At 39.4% G+C, this 21,485-nt stretch overlaps 1 protein-coding gene across 3 annotated transcripts in view; it reads right to left on the bottom strand.

Moving 5' to 3' along the window:
- The window catches only part of LOC121509666 (protein wntless homolog), a 107,781-nt gene that overhangs the window by 46,729 nt on the left and 39,567 nt on the right, over positions 1–21,485 (bottom strand). Inside the window, exons 1-4 of one of the 3 annotated variants that reach the window (XM_041787233.1) lie at positions 4,085–4,371; positions 3,709–3,981; positions 2,771–2,895; positions 238–396 (exon numbers count right to left, since the gene is read on the bottom strand). In XM_041787233.1, the coding sequence (XP_041643167.1) occupies positions 238–396; positions 2,771–2,895; positions 3,709–3,981; positions 4,085–4,190 (663 nt within the window). In that variant the 5' untranslated portion in view covers positions 4,191–4,371. Of the gene's footprint in view, positions 1–237; positions 397–2,770; positions 2,896–3,708; positions 3,982–4,084; positions 4,372–21,485 lie in introns of those variants that run through there. The other 2 variants (XM_041787235.1, XM_041787234.1) reach the window with 2 other exon arrangements.

The raw sequence follows: 21,485 nt of genomic DNA, 5'->3' as shown, positions 1-21,485 counted from the left end.
ACCACAGGCCTTAAGTTTGACACCCCTGCACTAGGAGAACACATTGTGGAGAAGCCGTGCGCCATTTACCAGACATGACTAAAGCCCAGCCCAGCACATGGAGCAGAGATCCTTTAATCTAATGTTGTTTTTATGATCATAGGAAGCTAAACCCATCACCAAGCTCCACTATCCGTCACAGTAACCAGAGTGTAAAAAAACTCAGCATTCAAGTTTCTCAGCTTGTTGCAAACTTACAACAAGATAAATGTCGTTGACATGTCCAATCCCGGTGTTGATCCTCTTATGCTCATTGACAGGCAGGCGGATGTTGAGGAGATAGTACTTATGGGCCACACCGCTCATCTCCATGAATGGCAGCAGGTCACACTCATAAAGCCCTTCTTTCTCTGGGATCTAGAATAAAGGCACACATTTGTCTGAAGGTTAGGAATGATGTGAGCATTTGTAGAGTGAATAAGAGCAATAATTAATGCATTTGTTTTTAATCACATACTTTTGTCCCTTTTAGCACAGTTTGGTAAAGCTACATCATGTACAGGAAGTCTACCTCTGCTCCCTTTGACTGGCATCGTAACCGTTTAAAACTCTGAAACCCTACCTCGGCTGTTTATTAACGTTTACCTCACTGAATAGTGTATGTCACACCTACTAATCCACTGGGTGGCGCTGCTGTACATAAATATCACTTTCTGAACACAGTGGGAAAAAAAAACAGGAGCCTCTCAGTGCTACACAGCTCCTCAGAAAATCCCAGAATTAGAGCAAACATCCAGGTTAGAAAAAAAAAATCTTTTCACATATCATTTCTAGAACCTCAAACAATCATATTTTAGTTGACGGAAATAAAATTCAAAATTAAATATGTATAGTAGTGTTCCTAAACCCTGCTCAAACAAAGAGCCAAATTGTTGAAAAATACCTTTGAAAGAGCCACAATCTAAGTTGTACAGCAAAAACAGCTTGAAGTAGCAATAAAAATAAGTTAAAGGTAGTAAAAATGGTCAAAAAGCAACAATAAAAGGGGTGAAAAGGGGGCAAAATGGGGGAGGAAAGGTGGAAATAAGGGAAGTAGCAGAAAATAGGTGAGAATTGACAAAAAAAAAAGAGTTATAGGTGACTTTAGATCGGGAAAAGCAGTCAAGAGTGGTAAAAATGGCAAATAGGAAAAAGTGGTATTTAATGGCAAAAATGGGATAAAAGTGGCAAAAAGAAGTGGCAAAAATGGGCAAAAAAGAGGAAACAAGTGGTATTTAATAGCAAAAAGTATTATAAATCACCAAAAAATGGCAAAAAAATTGGGAAACAGGGTAAAAATGGGATAAAAGTAGCAAAAAATGGGTGAGAAGGTGCAAAAAAATGTCAAAATGGGCAAAAAGTAGGAAATAAGGGGTATTTAATGGCAAAAGGTAGCTTAAATTGGTGACAAAGGGCAAAAATAGATAAAAGTGGCAAAAAATGGGTAAATTTTTTCAAAAAAGTGGCAAAATGGGCAAAAAGTAGGGAAAAAGGGGCATTTAATGGCAAAAGGTAGCTTAAATGGGCAAAAAATGCCAAAAAAAAAGTGAAAAAAGGTTTAAAAAAAAAAATCCCTTTTCTAAGGATTTCTTGGGGAATAGACTCTCCTACCATAGCTTAGCTTTGCTATGGTAGGAGAGTGGCTCATGCGTTGCCCCGAGCCACATGAAAGAGCCACAAATAATCACAAAAGAGCCACATGTGGAGTACCACTGGTTTATAGGATTCTTCAGAAAACTGGGCCAACTGCTCGGTTGTTTGTGGAAACAACTTTTGGTACCAGGAACATTTGTAAAGATATTTATTATTGTCGTATTTGCTGCAGAAATGTTTTAGTAACCATGATGTTTGTTTCTTGTTATCTTCCAGGCATGATGGACAACAAAAAGCAGCCCATTAATGCCACTCAGAGTGAAAGCTGGTGTCTGTTTATGGGCTGAGATTTGTGCCACCAGAAACTGAATTTGAATAATGATATTGAATTTGAATAGCATGATTTGAATTTGAATTTAATGTTTTGAAACTGAATTTATTGTTTTGAAACTGAATTTATTTGCTTTGAAATTGAATTTTTTTGCACAGAGACTGAATTTTTTTGCATGGAAACAGAATTGTAAATTCAGTTAAATTCAGTTAATTAATTTTAAAAAATTAAAATTCTAACTTTTTTTTAAGGTTTATTTTGGGCATTTTTGTGCCTTTATTTGATAGAGGAGGATAGTGGATAGAGTTGGAAACAGGGATGAGAGCAGTGGAGAGACATGCGGTGAAGGGCCTCAGGCCAGATTCGAGCCCGGGCGCACGCCTTAACCACTCGGCCACCTGTGCCCCAAAATTATAACATTTAATCAAGTAATTTACAATGGTTGAAATTGTTTTTCTTGTTTCTTTGATTTATTAGTTATGTTAAATGACCTCTCATGGTCCACCTTCAGTACCTCTGAGGCCCACCAGAGGGCCCCGGCCCACACTGGTCTAGAATTGATAAAAGTTAAACTTTTTAAGTAAATCACAGCAAGAAAAAAAAGTTTCCATGACTGTCTAAATTTTTGAGATGCACCCATATATTTGACCTATGAGCTGGATTCTAAACAGTTCGGCCTGATTCCATGTCTACTGTGGGAATATTTGGAAACAGCTGAGAAACCTCATAGAATCATAGGTTTAGATTTCTGTGACGCACCTGTTAATGTTTAAAATCAAAATATAAAGGAAAGACGACCTGAGGTAAGGTCGAGTGTCATTTACATACCTTGGCTTCAATGAAGTTGCAGTTGAGCTTCCTCTGTTCAAATGAGCGAACCATCTTCGTCCACTCACTGACTGTGTTATCTCTGTAGGCCAGTCCAACCTCCATGGTGGCCATCAGTTCCTTCTCTGAAAAATTAACAGCACCTAATTTTCACAGTAGCAGAAATGTCCATAACATCATTTATATACACCAGAGACTTAGAAACAAATCCTGAGAGTAGCAACTCTTCAGGCTGACCATGGAGGAGTCAAGTGTTGCTCTGTCATTGGTCAGCTGATCTAACCACCGTCTTCATCAGGATACAGCCAACTGATTCATTCTCATGCTGTCTTATTAGCTACTCTAGTCTGCCCACTCTTTTCTGCTCCTTCTGTAAGACAGATTTGTGACCCTCCTGGTCAGTGTACTTTCTGGCAGATCCATTTCCTGGTTCAAACCAGACTGAAAAAGCAGGAGAAACTCTCGTTATTCTGTTTTTTGGTTTTTGACCAAAAATGAAGAAAATGAAAAACAAACAGTTTCTCTGTTTTGTTTTGTTTTGTTTTGGTCACATAAACAGAAAAACAAATAATATTAAAAAGGGGGGGTTTCCAATTTTTGTTTTGTTTTTGTCAATTCCATTATTTTGTTTTCTTTATTAAATGGACTTCCTGAGGAAAAGGAAGTCATGTGACAATTGGGGAAGGTAAGCATTTCAAAATAAAAGCCTTCTTGTCAAATCAAGAGCCATCCATGTGTTTTGCAACAGTTTTACTGAAAATAAAGTTTTACTAAAAATAAAGCGGCTAAATTAACTGTGAATTGAGGAAAATCCTCAGGTTAACCGTTTCCTCATGATTGGAGGTTGGACTAAATGCCCCCTTTGTCATCATGAAACTTAAAAGCCTTGTTGTTCTCACCTTTTTAAAGAAGAAGAAGAAGGAGGTTTGGGTTCTTACCTATCTGTGTGTTCGTCTTTAATGAGATGTCGAACTGCAGGATGAGATGCATGGACTGGAACCAGGGGCTCATCCCTCTGGTATTCATGGGAATGTGGGCCGAGAAAACAATATTAATCAACTCAATATTTTTCGCCATGGCCTCGTCATAGCTCTGGATCTTGTCACATTGCTCTGGACCCCAGGGCATGAACCATGTTGGTTCCCGTGAGTGTTTGCCCAGGTCCACACACTTGGTGAATAGATAATTCGTTGCTGTGTTTCTGCTGGGAGCTATTAGGAGAAATACAAGAAGGGAGGACAACTAAGGCTGTTTCAAAGTGTCCGTAAAGACACAGACCATGTTAACTTTACAGATAACCAAAGATAAACTTACCAGTGAAACCTCCCACCATGAACGCAATCACCTGGAACAAAAGCAGAACTGCTCCCACTATCTTCAAGTTTCGGCTTCTAATATTTTCAATAATAGCCCCCGCCATTATGAGGGAACAGTTAAATAACCACACAGAACAAGAAAAGACGACAAAAGAGCAGGGAGACAGAAAAAAAATGTTACATCAACAACAAGACGAAAGGAAAACTGATCTCTCTCTGCAGGCATGTGTCTACACCCGCCTTAGCTCTGCTCCTGGGAGATTTTCCAGAAAACAACTCCTCCCTCATTTTCCTGTAAGTAGGAAAATCTGTTTGACTCCAAGGGCTAAAGGAAGTACCCTCCTTAAAGCCGAGGGAGATAAAATACTACAGTCTGCACCTTCAATGGAAGAAAAACACATGACAGGATAGAAGGAAAATTTAATGGGACTAAAAAAAATCAATTCTTCGATTCAGATCGATTCTTAATAAAATAATCATCTAATCCAAAGGTTATGCTTTTTTGTTTTTTTTTTGCTCCTCTCGCGACCAGTCTCTCCCTTATGTCACATTCAGCTTCAAACTTGGCCTGCACTTGCCTCTGAAAGCCTTTAGACTTTGATTCAAGGTTTGAATCTGCACAGTCATTTGATTTAGGATATTTAGGTGCATTATTAATAATAGCTGGATATCTCTTCCTCTAAAACAGTGATCCTCAACGTGTGGCTCTTTTATGTCTTAATTTGAAACATTATTCCCCCAGAAAAACCTTAAAAAAGGAAACCTCAGAAATTAATCATTGCAAGTCGCATTAATCAGTTTGTTTTCCACTCTTACACAGTAGGTTTTAAATGTCAAACTTAACTGTCAATGCCTATTTTTGTCTGTATATTTCCATTGCCCTTACTTGCAATTTTTTGCTACTTCTTTTTCATTTTACTGCTTTTGGCCCATTTTTGACACTTTTATTCTGCTTTTTTCCCCTCTTTTGCCTTTTATGCCACTTCTCACCCATTTAAGATGCCTTTTGCAATTAAACACCATGAATTTCCAATTTTGCAACTCTTTGAAGCTTTTCGCCCATTTTTCCCACTTCTCTCTGATTTTTGCCCATTTTTAGTCACTTTTCACTCATTTTTTGCCACGTCTTTGCCACTTTTGGACCATTTTTGCCACCTGTAGCTCACTTTTGCCTCTTTCTGCCCTTTTTTTGGCACTTTTTTCCCAGTGCTACTTTTAGCCCATTTTTGACACTTTTTTTTTTGTCAGTTTTCATCATTTTTGACACTTTTACCCTGCTTTTTGCAATTTTTTGCCCCTTTTTATTCCCAATTTTGGCCACTTCTCACCCATTTAAGCTGCCTTTTGTTATTTTAATGCAACTTATTTCCATTTATTGCCACATTTTGCCACTCTTGGACCATTTTTGCCAGTTTCTGCTCTTTTTTTGCCACTTTTCTCAAAGTGTTTGCCACTTTTAGGCCATTTTAGCCACTTCTTTCTCTCACTTTTCATGCATTCTTGACACTTCCTGCTTTTTGATATTTTTTGCCCCTTTTTGCCACTTCTCGCACATTCAAGCTGCCTTTTGCGATTAAATGCCATTTTTTTTGCCCATTTTCCCCCACCTTTTTCCCATTTTTGTCACTGTGCACTCACTTTTGCCTTGCTTTTGCACCTTATGGACCCTTTCTCCACGTTTAACTAATTTTTTAGTCCTTTCCCATCCATTTTTGCCACTTTTCTCCCAGTGTTTGCTGCTTTTTGACCATTTTTGCCACCTTTAACTTACTTTAGTTGCCACTTTTCACCGCTTAGATTGTGGGTCTTGCAAAGGTATTTTTCAACAGTATGGCTCTGGTTGAGCAGGGTTGAGTAACACTTCTCTAGGGTGTCATAAATAGTCTAAAACTACGGCGGAAAGGTCATCCCATTTCCTGGGAAAGACTTCACCACTACTACTAGTAACTGTTTCAAGGAGCCGGGATCCACTTAAAAACAAGGGGTTAATTGTTCAAAATAGGAATGACCTCTTTTTGACCCCATTTTCCCATGGTAGCATGCAAGTTTAGGTTGTTTTCTAGCGATTTGACTCATTCATTGATATAATAAAGCTGCTGTTCCCATGATAATGAGCTTATTTGGAGGGATATTCTAGTTACCAAACCTAGGTTGTTTCAACGTCTAAGGTTGTTTTCACACCTCATAGTCCGGGGGACTCGGTTTGTTTTGGAATTGAAATTGCATCACTGTTGCACTTTCCTTTGGTTTAGTTCACATTCACACTGCTCATGGTCAAACGGACCAAACCGTCTGAACACCTACAACCTCTGCCCGTGAGGGGCGCTGTCGTCACAAACAAACAGCAACCAGGAAGAAAAAACGGGGTAGAAGACAAAACCAGAAATCTAATGCCTTCTGGAGGTTTTTTTTTCCACATAAAACAATGAAAAAACAGAATTTAGGCTGTCTTGGGGTTTCTAGTTTTGCATTGGGGCATTATGAGCAGCAAGTGAGGCTGTCCAGCATGTCATTCTTTACATGAGACGAATAAATCAGCACCAACTACAGCGTGTTGCTATGGCTACACAGAAGACAAGACAGTACCAACATGTATTTGAGTGTGTTAAATGACATATAAATCCATATATCATTACACTTTATGCCACTTTGGTTCACAAGTTGGCCCACTTTGCTTTCACACCACTCCAAATGAACCAGACTATCCGGGAAAATGGACCAGAGTTCGTTTAAAGCAGACCAAGCTGCTCTGGTGTGAGAAGAGAATCTCAGAGAACTACAGTTGGAAAATACAAAGAATGTTCGATTGAGGCACATAAAAAAAAGGGTCTGCATTAAAAAAAATAACCCCAAACTAGTATTTAAATGACTAATTTTCCTCCCTGTGGCATGACTTGCTTGAGGCCTTTCTTTTTGTCCAGCTTGCCTCCGTCTTCATAGTTTTTAAATCCAAAATGCAGCCTGATATTCTGTTGAAGTTTGTCTGTGCTATCACTGGAGAACAGTTGTCAGGCTCATATGTGTTTATTTTAAGACAGAGATAAGTCACCTACCGGAAGTCCAGGTTGAATCTCTTGTTGTTAAATGAATAAAGATTAAAAAAGAAAATTTGAAACATTTTTTACTTAGTTTGAGTGAGTCTCGGAGTATGATTACACTGAAGCTTATAATGTTTATAATATGGTAGTAGTAATAGTTATTTTCAGATATAACGTGTGGTGCTCTAATGATTATCTATTATAAACTGTTGTTTACCTGGTCCTCCATCATCACTACCGTCTGTCTGGGATGTGTGTGTTATAGGCAGATGTGTATGCTTGTCAATGAAATGTCAGAACCCACAGCAGTGATGAATAAAAAAGTGCTTCATGTTATCTTTTTAATATAATTATATGTACATTGTACATCATGCTATATTGTTGTGGATGTTATATTATGCTAACTTTGTAGAAAAACTACATGAGATGTGAGTTTATTAGGGGAGACTGGGGACAATTGTAATATAATTCCTCCAATTAAAAACAAGCTAGAATGATGATACTAACTCTGCACGTGCTCAGAAGGATTCTCTTTCTGCATGCTGAAAAAGAGCGGGAAAACTTCAGCATCACAGAAGCTGTCCAAGAAGAAAATAATTCTAAGGTACGAAAGTTACTTTTTGGTTTGGCCAAACTGCTGTCTAAAGTTTAGATGATAGTAAAGTCAAACTCTTTTAATTTGATTCCTGGCCTTTTGGTAAAAACAAAAAAAAAAACAACCTATGCTAACATAAGTGCTAGTAGCTAATATGACTATCATGGCTGCTGGGTCGGGGGCATAACACTGTTACAGTAGTGTTGCTACACAGCAAATTCCCAGAGTGAAAAAAATTAGGAGTTAAGCAAAAAAGAGTGAAAGAGTTATATTTTCAGAGTACATTCACACACTTAAACTCCAGCTAGTGTTCAGTGATGCTCTGAGCAGTGTTAAAAAAGTAGTTCATTCACACAGTGTTGAGAGCAGTGAATCAACTCTGTTCCTGAGTTCATTACCAACAACTTTGTTGCCATGCCTACACTGCCACTTTAGATCTGGGGAGTGGAGTTTTCCCATCATGCATTGTGTGATTAGATGTATTTTAGATGTTTTTAGGTGTATTTATATGTGTTTATCTGTGTTTATATTTGACCTGCTGTACAGTTATCACAGCTTGAATTCATTTGCTCATGTTTGTGGTGGATTATTGTTGATTTTGATGTTAGACACATCTGCACCATGAGTGACACTGTCCACTGAGTTATACACTAGGCACACATGGCAAAGATTTCTTCATAGCATGGAAAATGAAGCTCTCTGTCTCCTTGCCACATTCTGACGAGAGCACACCAGCTTAGTCACAATGGGTAATGGGAATTGGTAGGTTTTAGTGACATAGTAGAGCATCATCTGGTGGTGTTTCAAGTGGTCTGTAATACAACCTCCATGCATATAACACTGTGAAATATTAACTATGAATATGGAGAAAGGGTTCATGTAACTCAAGATGGGAGTTAATTTTACTCTTTAGTGAGAGTAGCATTTTAACTCCTGGTGAGAGTTAAAAATCAACTCCCAGAAAAGAGTTACTTTAACTCAGCTCTAGAGTTTATTTGATATTCTCACATGTACGCTCAGATTGAGTTCATTTTAACTCACACAGAGTTTATTCCAGTGACCTGACTTTGCTGTGTATCACCACAGCCTTCTGCAAGCCATACTGCCTCATGTAAGCAAATGCTGACTTATTTTTTTTCTTTTGAAGAATATACAGTATATATTTCACAAATCTTAAAAGAATTTATGCATTATAATCAATCTTGAGAGTTCTTGACAGATGAATCTGAGATGATTTGAATAGATCCAAATGATAAAAATGTACTGAGTAGAAAATGATAGGAAAGTGGCAAAGAAGGGCAGAAAGTGGCAAAAATGTGGAGAAAAATAAATTAAAAATGACTAAAATGGACAAAAATCAGAATAAATGTGGGGGGGGCAAAAAGCATCAAAGAGTGGCAAAAGGGGAAACTAGAGGCACTTAATTGCAAAAGGAAGCTTAAACGGGTGAGAAGTGGTAAAAAGGTGAAGAAAAGGTACAAAAAATACAAACAGCATAAAAGTGTCAAAAATGGGTCAAAAGCAGTAAGAATGGAAAAAAGTAGCAAAAAAAAAAAAAAAATGCAAATAAGGGCAATGGACATATGCAGACAAAAATAAGTAGACACTTAAAGCCTGCTGTGTAAGTGTGCAAAACAAACTGATTGATGTGACTTGCTATGGATGATTTTTGAGGTAAATTTTTCCTTTTTAAGGTTTTCTGGGGGCATAATGTTTCAAATTCAGACATTAAAGAGCCACAAATCATCACAGAAGAGCCACAAGTTGAGGATCACTGCTCTAGACATAAACGTAGCAAATATAGAGGTAGGACCAAGCTAGTCCACGTGAACATGTTAAAATGCTGAGAACCACCCACTCATGGCAAATATTTCCCTCCACATCCTTATGTTGTACACTTGAGTAACAAAAACAAACCCTGCTCTCATCTCTCCTCTCTGTGACTAGCAATCAGGCTTCTGCTGTTGTTGGAGCAGCCACACAGGCGTTGGCAAGGTCTGACCATTTTGCAGACTGTTGGAGGACTGATTCTCCTTCTAGCTGCAAAGAGCGAAGCAGAAAACAGCTGTGAGGACAGGAAGTGACTCATGATGGTTGCAGAGTTAAACTCTGTCTGTACCAGTCTGTAACAGTAACAGCTTCTCTTAGGCCTAACGAAAACCAGACAACAAATACATAGATGGATGTTATTCCTCGTTATACTGAGAAATGACTAACACATGTGGTACCAATGATTTATATGAACAATTTCAGATGCTAGATGTACTTAGTCATCAGGAGAATGAGAAAAACCCCAGTTATGATGTACTTTCCCTTTTAATAATCAGAGAATGACAGAGTTAACTCCTGAGACATGTGTAACAGGATATCTATGACACAGGTCTACATCACAACATGCTACTCACATGGTCTGAGGAATAATCACATGTAAACAAACATATATGATAGGGCTGTCCAGTGTTCTAAAAAGATTCATTTCAGAATTACTGGGGTTAACTGGGATTCCTCTCTGTTTGGGGATTGGGATCCATCATTGCACCAAAAACTGTTTTTGTTGTAAGGATTAGTGTAAAACAGCCTGGCTGCAGACCATAACTGGAACAGAAATACTCACAAAAACATCAAAATGTAACAGTCAACACACATGCCAACACACACCATGCACACAAACAAACACAGCTAAATGCACAAAAAATAAGAATCACCAGAAATGAATGCGTAACTCTCCAATAGAAACAGATATACATCAAACACTGACGCACGTCAGATTTGAATTCTGGCTGCCAGGTATAGCAATCTTTTGCATTTTAAACCAGTTTTTAAGACATGTTTAAATTGCCTTTTTTATCCCGCTTCTGCTTTGACTTTTATCTTTGATGTGGATAAGGATTTTAGCCCTAAAATGCTTTAATCTGAACTAAACTGTGTTTGTCGCTGCTTTACCTGAAGAGGAGTAAAGCTGGGTGTACACTGTGTGGTTTTCCTGCAATTCAGCAACGAATTTAGAGTGCGACTCAGTTGTACCGGGCGTCATTTCTAGTGCTATGTACTGGGGCATACGACCGTATGACCAGCTCCCGACGGGTCGTGAGGATTCCTGGCTTGTTTCATATTGGTCGTACGACTCCAGACACTTCACAGTGAGAGCAGAAACGCGAGCAGAATTAACAACTTTGGGGAATTTTTTTCCTTTGTAAACGGTCAGATAACATTCTAAATTACCATGACAACAGCTGGAATGACTTTCTGACGAATCCTGCTATGATAAAGTAATAATATAAATGAAATAAACAAGCAGGAAATATTACTTCCTGCAGCTGACACAGATGGTGATGCTGTTTGTGTGTGAGACAGAGGGAGATGGCGGGAGAGGGAGAGAGAGAGCGTGAGAGAGAGATAGGGGCGGGGGGGCGCCCCCCCCCCTTGTGGCCCAATTGTTGAAAAACGTGCGCTAAAGTGCCCTCTTGGGAGGCAAAACACGAACTAAAGTGCCCTCTCGGAAGGCAAAACGCATGTTAAAGTGCCCTCTTGGGAGGCAAACTGCGGGCTAAAGTGCCCTCTTGAGAGGTAAAACGCACGCTAAAGTGCCCTCTTGGGAGCCAAATGCGAGCTAAAGTGCCCTCTTGGAAGGCAAAACGCATGTTAAAGTGCCCTCTTGGGAGGCAAAATGTGAGCTAAAGTGCCCTCTTGGAGGGCAAAACGCATGTTAAAGTGCCCTCTTGGGAGGCAAAATGTGAGCTAAAGTGCCCTCTTGGGAGGCAAAATGCGGGCTAAAGTGCTCTCTTGAGAGGCAAAATGCACACTAAAGTGCCCTCTTGGGAGCCAAAATGCGAGCTAAAGTGCCCTCTTGGGAGGCAAAACGTGAGCTTAAGTGCCCTCTTGGGAGCCAAAACATGTGCTAAAATGCCCTCGAGAGCCAAACACTTGCTAAAATGCCCTCGAGAGCCAAAACGCATGCTAAGGTGCCCTCAAGAGCCAAAACGCATGCTAAGGTGCCCTCTTGGGAGCCAAAAAATGAGCCAGTGCCCTCCTGGTTGACAAAACACACTAAACTTCCCTCTTGGGTGGAAAAAACACACTAAACTCCAGAAGACCATTAGGACCAAGAAATACTTTGAAACAATACTGTTGCTATGACTTTTATGTTGGGCCCTTTCTTGATCTATATTGATCCAGAACTGCTAGTATATCTCACAGGACCAGTTTGAATTATCTGGTGCTAATATGGTGTTAAAATGCACTAGAATACAGGAAATGGCATCTACTTCATTTAAAATGTTCTGGGGGAAGACCCCCAGGCCCCCTAGGGATTTATTTATTTATTTCTGTGTTCTTCACAGTCCAATGTTGAATCTACACAGTTCTTGTGGATACTGATCCTAACTACAAACTAACTTGAGTAGTCTGTCTAGTTAGTCTGTTTTAAGGCTATATAATGTGCCACTTGTATAACATATAAACATGTCTAAAGTGCCCTCGAAAACACACGAAACTTAGTGCCCTCTTCAGTGGCAAGAACGCACTGTATGTGCCCTTTTTTTTCTTTTCGCTCCTGCCCTTAAAAAAAAGTCTGTGCACGCCACTGCAGTTGATCACAGTATTTAAAAATGGATCGTAGATCTATTTATAAATAGATTTATAAATAGATCGTCTTAGAGACTGGGTGGGCATGAGGCACTTAGCTGGTTTTATTCCTGTCTTTCAGAGTGAACCTTTGCAGTCACTCCTCCTCTACCTCTACTCTTACCTGTGGTGTACAGCAAAGTTCAGTTTTAGGTCCGATTTTATTTTCTATTTACATGCTGCCCCTCGGCCAGATCATTAAGAATCAAAAGATCTCCTTTCACTGCTACACAGATGACACACAGATATACCGGCCCCTGAGACCTGAGGACCCTAGAAGCCGAGCTGCTGTAAAAGACTGTCTTCATGATATCACCTGCTGGATGGCTCAGAATTTTCTACAACTCAATAAATCAAAATCAGAAATAATACTTTTTAACTTTTAAAACTCCACCCAGCTCATACAGTCCAATCTCAGTACCTCCTTAGAAAACATCAGACCCACAGCCAGAAATCTAGGAGTAATATTTGATTCAGACTTCACCTTCACCACCCATATCAATAAAGTTGTCCAGTCGTGTTTTTTTTTAACATTTGAACCATCGCCAAAATAAAATCCATACTCACCCAGTCAGACCTTGAAAAAGTCATCCAAGCCTTCATCTTCTCCAAACTCAATTACTGTAACTTTCTTTTCTCTGGTATCCCTCAAAAATCCCTCTCTTGCTACAGTTAGTCCAGAATGCAGCAGCTAGGCTTCTAACTGGTTTTAATAGACGGCATCACATCTCCCCCATTTTAGCATCCTTACACTGGCTCCCTGTAAGTTTTAGAATTGATTCTAAGATTTTACTCATCACTTTTAAAGCATTGAAGGGTCTGGCTCCAAACTACCTAACAGAACTTTAACCCCTTACGAGCCAGGCCGCAGCCTTAGATCCTCAGGCAGGGGCCTCCTGGTTGTTCCAAAGTCGAGGCTTAAGACTGAAGGTGACAGGGCCATCTCTGTCAGGGCGCCTCAACTTTGGAACAACCTGCCTGAGGAGATAAGGCGTGCTAAATCAGTGACAAATGATCAGTGATTTTTAAATCACTTCTTAAAGCTAATTTTTATAGACTTGTTTTTATGTGATGTCATTGTTCTCTCTTAGATCTTCTACTTCTCTGTCAAATTTAACCTTAAAGCCTCTATATCTGCTCTTCTCAGCTTTGTATTTTAGGCTTATTCGTGTGTGAAATCTCAACTTCTCCTACTTGGGTTTTAGAGCCCCCCCCCCCACACACACTTTTATTGCTTTTATTGTGTGCCCCTCTTGTTGCAGCTATATTGGTTTTACCAGACTATTATCATTGTTATGATTATGATTACTATCTTTTACTGACTAGAATTTTAATTTTCATATGATGACTTCTTGAGCTCATTTTAATTGTTTTTAATCTCCTTCTTGCCATTTTGATTTAGATTCCTTTCTGTCTCTTCCTAATATTATAAATCCTTTGACATTTCTGGTCCTTAGGTCTCACACATGTCACACTGCAGCCAAGGTCCAGCTTGACTGGGCCTTTTCCTCCCCAGTAATACACCCTGAGAATCCTGGCGGTGTTTGGGCATTCGGGACGTCTACAGCAGGACCAGGGGCTCATGGCAATCGTGCAACCCTCCTAGATGGCATGCCTAGGCTAGACTGACTCACCTTCTTTAACATTATATATAAGCTTTTACTATTGTTCTATTCTTTATTTCATGCAGAAATGTGGCGAAATGAAGCTATACTAGAGCTGTATCTGGGCTAATCACTGCACTGGAGGCAGCTATTGCAAACGACTAAGCCCCGCCCATAGCTACTACCTCATTCTCCTATAATGATGCTGATTGGTCTAAAAAGTGACTGTTTGCCACAAACGTTGTGAACTGGAGCTTTTTATAATGGATTTGCACGATGACGGACATGCAGTCTGGCAAATCCGTCTGCCTTGCAAGGTGACCTTCAGACGGCCTCACTCGCCAGATGTACGCCTGACTTCAGCCTCAATTTTGGCTCAAACCTCCCTAAAGGTTCTGCACAGTACTGTATATATTAGGGCTGAACCATTTGGGAAAATAATCTAATTGGGATTCAATATGGAGATATTTTTTCAGTTCCCTGTCTTTGGTATCATCATGAAAAAATGTCTGGTTGTGATTATTTTGACTCATGGTCCTTGATTTCCTCTTCCTGTTGCATCAGTCCCACTGTGGGAGATTCCCCTCATCACAGAGAGGAAGAGAAACCCAGGAGAGATGATGGCTGTGAGAAACTGAACAGCTGACTCAGCTCTAATCTCCGCTTCACTGCCCTCTTTTATCAGAGAAAACATTTCATTGAAAGATATAAAGCTGTTTTCCTCTGTCTGCTGGATTCTGCTGAGATTTATCATGAAGTGATCTGGTCACATCATGAATCCACATTGAAATCATCAGTGTAATCTGGGTTCAAGTTCGCTATGAGATTGTTTAAAGAGGCTTTTCTCTCACTTCTCTATTTTGGATCAACACTTATGGCTGTAAATAAAAGTGAAATATTGAGGCCACATCATAAGGAATGATTGAGAGCCTGTGTTTACAGCTGCTGTTTACATTTTCAATACAAAGCCCAGTAGTTCCTCTCCTTCTGTGCATAATGCCTGTGCATTATCTTTGTCTAATATGAACTAATATTAAAATGAGTTTGATGATGTGAAACATTGAAGGGTGACAAACATGCAAGAAAAACAGTGAAATCAGGAATGAGACTGATTCTGTTTCACAGCTCTGTAGTGCACGTTTGTTTGACTAATGAGCCCACATCATTGACAGGAGTTGTGTGGTCACTTTGAAAGCATCTTCACTCACAGACAGTGATGCTGCTGCTAGAAACAGACACAGCCTGTTTAGGCATTCATTAGAAGATTTAGCTCATCACACAGCATGGTCTTCATGACACTAATTAAAGCAAAACTGTGGTTATTGGTAAATACTCCTGGGTACCATATTACCATATTAGCAGCCATTCCTACTGTCAACACTAGCTATCAGGGAGCATCATCTCTGCAGCCACAGCATCAGTACAACCTCCCAGTCCTGCAATATTCAAGCTGTGCTCCAATGGCCTGCTCTAGTTTGAAGCTGAAAGAAAGTTCTAGAAATGAGGGAGAAACTTTTGAATGTCCACTTTTAGAGGAACATTAGGACTAGTCCACCCCCACACCTTCCACTCACTTACAGGCCTGACACAGTGCTCCTTTAAATGACAATAAACTTGAGATTATTCCTTTAAAACAGGCTTTTATCTTAACATGATGACAAAGATCTCTTCTGTACTTCTGAAGTGAATGTGGAGCAGAGACATGAAGAAGTCAGCGTGTTTCTGAGAAACAGGAAGTTGGAGGAAAAAGGAAGGGAGCAGGAGATGACGCTGAACTGGAAAGTGAAAGTGTGTGTGTGTGTGTGTGTGTGTTTGGGGGGAGGGGGGGGCCCTGAGTGTATAAATGTGAGTGGATCTTTAGCTGAACATCATCAGAGTCACACAGAGGAGAGAGATCCAGAACCTTCTACAGAAACAACCATGAAGCCAGCTGTCATCGTCTTTCTCGCCTGCCTGCTCGTCCTCTGTGTACGAGGTGAGAGAGTAACCATTACAAACTTATTGTCTTATATTGTCAGAGAGCTAACAACCAAACTTAACCCAGCTCTTTAACTCTGATTACTGAGTAGAACTTTGTTTGGGGGATTTTATTCTTGATGCTGAATTTTGATCCTGATTGATCAAATTAAACTCTTTAAAACGATCCAGCAGACACAGAAGTGCTTTTTCTCTGAGCAGAAATATAGTTCACACTTTTCATCTTTGCCTTGACTTAAAGATTTCTTGGAAGCTTCAATGTTCAGTACATAAACTTCACCACCAGGGGGCTCTCCATCTAAACATTAGCAGAAGGTGACAAGTAGAGATGAGCTTCTTAGCTCCGCCCACCCTCTCTGCTTCCTTCTGGTTCTGATTTGAGGACTCTGTCCATTAAAACTGTTCTCAGTACGGCCTGTTTACTAAGAAGTAAACCAACGTTTTGGTTTCAAGGATGAGTTTCTCATAATGAGGGAGAAAAGCTGTTAAAAGTGACCTTCCTGCAGACAGATTTTCTAACTTGGTAACTTCTTTCATCTATTTATCTCAGTCCCATTTTCATCTAATCTTTAGAGTAATGAACCAAAACTCAACAACACATAATCTCTGAATTTAAAGACCATCAAATGTTAATAATGAGCATGTTTGTGCTTTTCTCTTCTCACAGGCCAATTACACAGCAAAAAAACATGCAAGTGTTCAGACTATCTCAGAGGCAGGATTCACTCAAAGCACATCAGGGCCGGCCCCTTCATCCAGGACCCCAGCATCTTCTGTCCTCGTACAGAGATCACGTGAGTTCAAGTGGATTTAGCTCCATGTCTGTATTCTGGATCAGTCCGCCTGTTCTCTAAGCAGACTCTGATTTCTCTCACAGGATCATCACCACAGCAAACACAGAGAAATGTCTGGACCCCCAGTCACCACAGGGAAAACTCATTCTGAGCAACAGGTGAGATGATCTGAGCCCAGGAAGGAAGAAAGTTCTGCTGTTAACAATCACTGCTTTTGACTAACGCTGTCACATGTCCATTCAGACAGAAGAAGAGGGCCGCAGTGACCACGAGCACCACCAACAGCCCAGCCACCACCACAACGCCATCGGCTCAGACCGGCAGCATGAGTTCAACCAGTGTGTATACCACGACCAGGCTGTGAGAGTCTGCACTGACGGCCAATCAGAGGAAGAGAAATAGCGTTATTTATAAGAGTCATGTTCATCAGCTTCTTCTGTACAGTTGTAGAAAAGTTCTCAAGTTCTCTGTTCTCTATTCTCTCTGTGTAAATATGAAGTAAATTATCTGTAAATACTTTTGATATAAAACAATAAAACACTCCTGATTGGACGCTCTGAGCTCTGAGTCCTGATTCTCCAAAACTAACGTGGAACGACTTTAATCCCAACACTGACTGTTGCTTCTTAAAGTCCCTGTGACGTGAAATCCAAACTTTTTTTTTGTGAAACAACTTTTTATTGAGTTAAGTTGACTACACATAAACACACATGCTCCTGAATATTTCAGACAAAATTCATTCATAGTGTTGAACAGAAAGGACAGCATTTGCTATTTCTCAAATTAGAGAAAGCGAAAAAAAGGGCCACCCTTTAAACAATGAACTCCTCAAGGTGCATGACAAAAAAGGACTTACTAGAAAAAGAGATGTCAGCACTCAAAAATGTCCTTTTAGTTTTTATTCAAGGCACAACTCTCCCTCCAGGGCTCTTCATACACACAGACAGGAAATGACGTCTCCCAACGCCGATCTATGTCGCTGGGATTTGTAGTCCTTATTTTCCAGGCTTAACTTGATGATATATTTACACACAGTTGCTGCATCTCTGTTTAATACCAGCTCAAAGTTTCAGGGGAAAAGAAATATGAGAAAGAGAAAGACCCCACACCTATCCGTAACACGTTTTGACCTTTCCTAACTCCTACCTTCAACTTTTATCTCATTTTTTACCTTAAAAAGTCATGATTTTAAATTTTATGTCATATTTTGACTTGTAAAACTCGTTCATTTGAAATTATATCTCGAATTTTGACATTTCAAACTTATGATGTCGATGTTTATCTCATGTTTTTACTGTTAAAAATCATGATTTTGAATTTTATCTCAGTTTTTGACTTTTAAAATTCATGGTTTCAGTATTCTATCTCATATTTTGCCTTTTAAAAACATCATTTTTACTTCAAATGTCATGTTTTTGCCTTTTAAACTTCTAAGTTTGACTTTTTAATCTCAGATTTTGAGTTTTTAACTGATCATGTTCACCTTTTAATCGCAAAATCATTTATCATAAGTGCCGAGGTTTTTACGCCCACAATTCATTGCTGGTGAAAATAAGGTTGGCATTTTATGGTTCAATATCCACGCTGTTACCTTTATTTATTTATTTTGACTCGAAATTGTTCAGCCCTCAGGTTAGACCCAGGTTCAGAATCTGGCCCCTGCTGTGATTGAGGTTGACACCCCTGCCTTCAAGTGTTCCCTTTAGCACCATGAGACCGTGCAACAGAAAGTTCAGAGACAATATGTCTGATAGTAGGGGCCACCAGTGGTTTAATGACAGTGTATGAGGCGACTTCCACCGTATTACCAGAATGTTCTTTGCAGCAGAATTTCAGACAGAGTTTTTGTAACTTGTGAGCAAAAGGACTGCACCTCAGCCACTCCTGAAACATGTGCAGAAAGGAACCAACAGAACTGAGTGAACAACACTGGCATAGGGGAGTTGAAATGAGCTTAATGCTATATCTGATTGTAGACGTTATATAAGTCCTGTGAACAGAGCTGACATGGATGGACTGGTGGTTAGGATTTTTTCAGGCCTGTTTAATATTTGTGTGCATAGTTTCCCAAACCTTTTCAGAATAGAATAGAATTGAAGTCTTTGAGCCAGGTTGCCTGAATTGGGAGAGGATTATCCTGTGTTTTCATTATCTTGGAGCACATTGTTGGTACACTTCCTTTGGTCATGTTAGTGCGGTGTAAGTGATTTGTAAGTAGGCAGAATGGAGCTGCAGGCAAAGAAAGAAGGAGAAAGCAGGTCAATTATACTGTTGTTGTAGTTCTTGAAATGAGTGGAGACCATGAACTGAACAAGCGTCCAAGTAGATAGACTCCATTATTTGAACATAGTGGACAAGCCAGTGTCTGACCACCAAGCAGCACAATATGCTTATGAAATAGTGGGGTGTAATAATGCCACTTTTTATTCTATTTAGTATATCTAGGCACCGATTTCCATGTGTGTAAAACATTCTAGGACTAAAACACATCTTTGCTTGTTTAGAGGCAATTTCTGCAAAGATTAAATCCTGTAATCTGTGTGGATTTACTAAATTTTCTTCTACTGGAAGCCAACTTGTGGAGTTTGAGGGATCCAACCAAGATTTTAAAATACAGAGTACAAAAGACCAGTATTAAACCTTTAAATTAGGGACCCCCCATCCTCCAGCTGGTTTTTCTTTCCAGTTTTATCCTTGGTCTTCTCTTATTCCAGATAAAACCATGAAGCTGTACAGTTTGTCCCAACACCCTATCTGTGGACTCAAAGGAAGCATAGAGGCTATAAAGTGAATTTGAGCTGATATCATCATTTTTACAATAAAGATTCTGCTGTCAAAGGAGAATGATTTTGATATCCACTAGGGCTGTCACAATTTCAGATTTTCACTTCATGATTATCGTGGGCAAAAAATGTCACAATAACGATATTATCAAGATTTCAATAAAAAAAATTAAATAATAATGGGACAATTAATCAAATTTATCTTTAACCGTATTTATGTTGTGTTCTCTCTTTTGGCAGATGAATTACACTCAAAATACCTGTCGAAGGAGGTACTGCAGCTGCTGTGTCATTGCGGAGGGTCAGTGTTTGTGTGTGAGGAGGAAGGGGGAGGGGTTGTTGGGGTGCTACAGGAGGGAGACGAAGCAGGGCAGAAGAAGATGGGGCGGATGTAGAAAACAAACTGTGTTCAAGTGGCACTGGATCATTTACACGATATTATCATATGCACATTTTTAACATGATATGGAAATTTTATTTTTTAATACCACAATTATCGTCAATATCGGTATATCGCGACAGCCCTAATATCCACATGTCCAAATCACTTTTGATCTTATTAAAAACTGTCGTGTCATTTTTACTGACAGTGACTTCTAAACTTCTAAAAATATCTACCTCTAAATATTTAAAGTGATTGACAGAATATTCTGACAGTTCAAATCCTCAGTGGTGTGGTTTAAAGGCAGAAGAGCACATTTTTGCCTCCTTATTTTTTATCCTGAGATCATACTGAAATCTGAAAATAACTTAAGGCCATGGGCTGTGAAAGCTTGCTAATAAAAACAAGAACATCATCTGCGTAGAACGATATCATGTAGAGTTGACTGTAATAGGAATGATACTGGTGGATTGACCTACTTTTTGTGCAAGTGGCTGGAGGGATAAAACAAATAAAAGTAGGGATAGCGGGCATCCCTGGCAAGATTCTCTAGAGCAGCGTTACTCAACCCTGCTCAACCAAAGAGCCAAATTGTTGAAAAATACATCTGCAAGAGCCACAGTCAGAGGGGGGAAGTGGCAAAGATGGGTGAGAAGTGACAAGAAATTTATTAATGATGACTAAAAAGGGCAAAAATCAGCAAAATGGTGGAAATATTGGCAATAAAAAAAACAACAGCAAAGATTTGCAAAATGGAAAAAAAAGGATTTAATAGAAAAAGACAGCTTAAATGGTCAAATATTGGCAAGAAACCCCAAGTAATGATTTGCAAAATGTGAAAAAGGGAAAATAATGGCAAGAGAAAACTTAAATGGACGAAGTGTCAAAAATTGGCAAAATGTTCAAAAAGGGGCAGAAAATTGGAAAAAAATGGGCAAAAAGGAGCGAAAATGGGTTTAAGGGGTTAATAAAAATAAGTTTGAGGTGGCACATTTGTCCAAAAGCAGCAAAAAAGTGGCAAAATGGGTGAAAAGGGGCGATACAGGCAAATCATGGCAACACCTTGGTGAAAAGTGGCAAAAGTGGGGAGAAAAAAATGGCAATAAAGGCTGAGAAGTGAAAAGAAATTAATTTCTGATGACTGAAAAGGGCAAAATTCAGCAAAATGGAAAAAATAGGATTTTAATGGCAAAAGACAGGTGAAATGTGTGAAAAGTGTCAAATATTGGCAAAAATGTTCAAAAGTGGCAAAATTGGGCCAACAGTGACAAAGAATAAGTGGAAAAAATTGGCTAAAAGCAGAAAAAAATTGACTAAAAATGGCAGAAAAGGAGAAAAGGTGCTAAAGATTGCACATAAGGGCCATGGAAATATACAGACAGAAAAATAAAGGTTGACAATGAAATCCTACGGTATAAGTGCTGGAAACAAACTGATTAAAATGACTTGTAATGGATCATTTCTAAGGCCAAAGTTCCTGTTTTGAAGGTTTTCTGGGGGAATCATGTTTCAAATGAAAACATAAAAGAGCCACATGTGGCTCAGAGCCACTGGTTGAGTATCACTGCTCTAGAGGTAGGAATATATGGTGAACAAGTCTTGC

This window comes from Cheilinus undulatus, linkage group 5, assembly GCF_018320785.1.
Source record: "Cheilinus undulatus linkage group 5, ASM1832078v1, whole genome shotgun sequence".
Classification (NCBI taxonomy): domain Eukaryota; kingdom Metazoa; phylum Chordata; class Actinopteri; order Labriformes; family Labridae; genus Cheilinus; species Cheilinus undulatus.
This window is presented reverse-complemented; position numbering and strand designations above follow the sequence as displayed.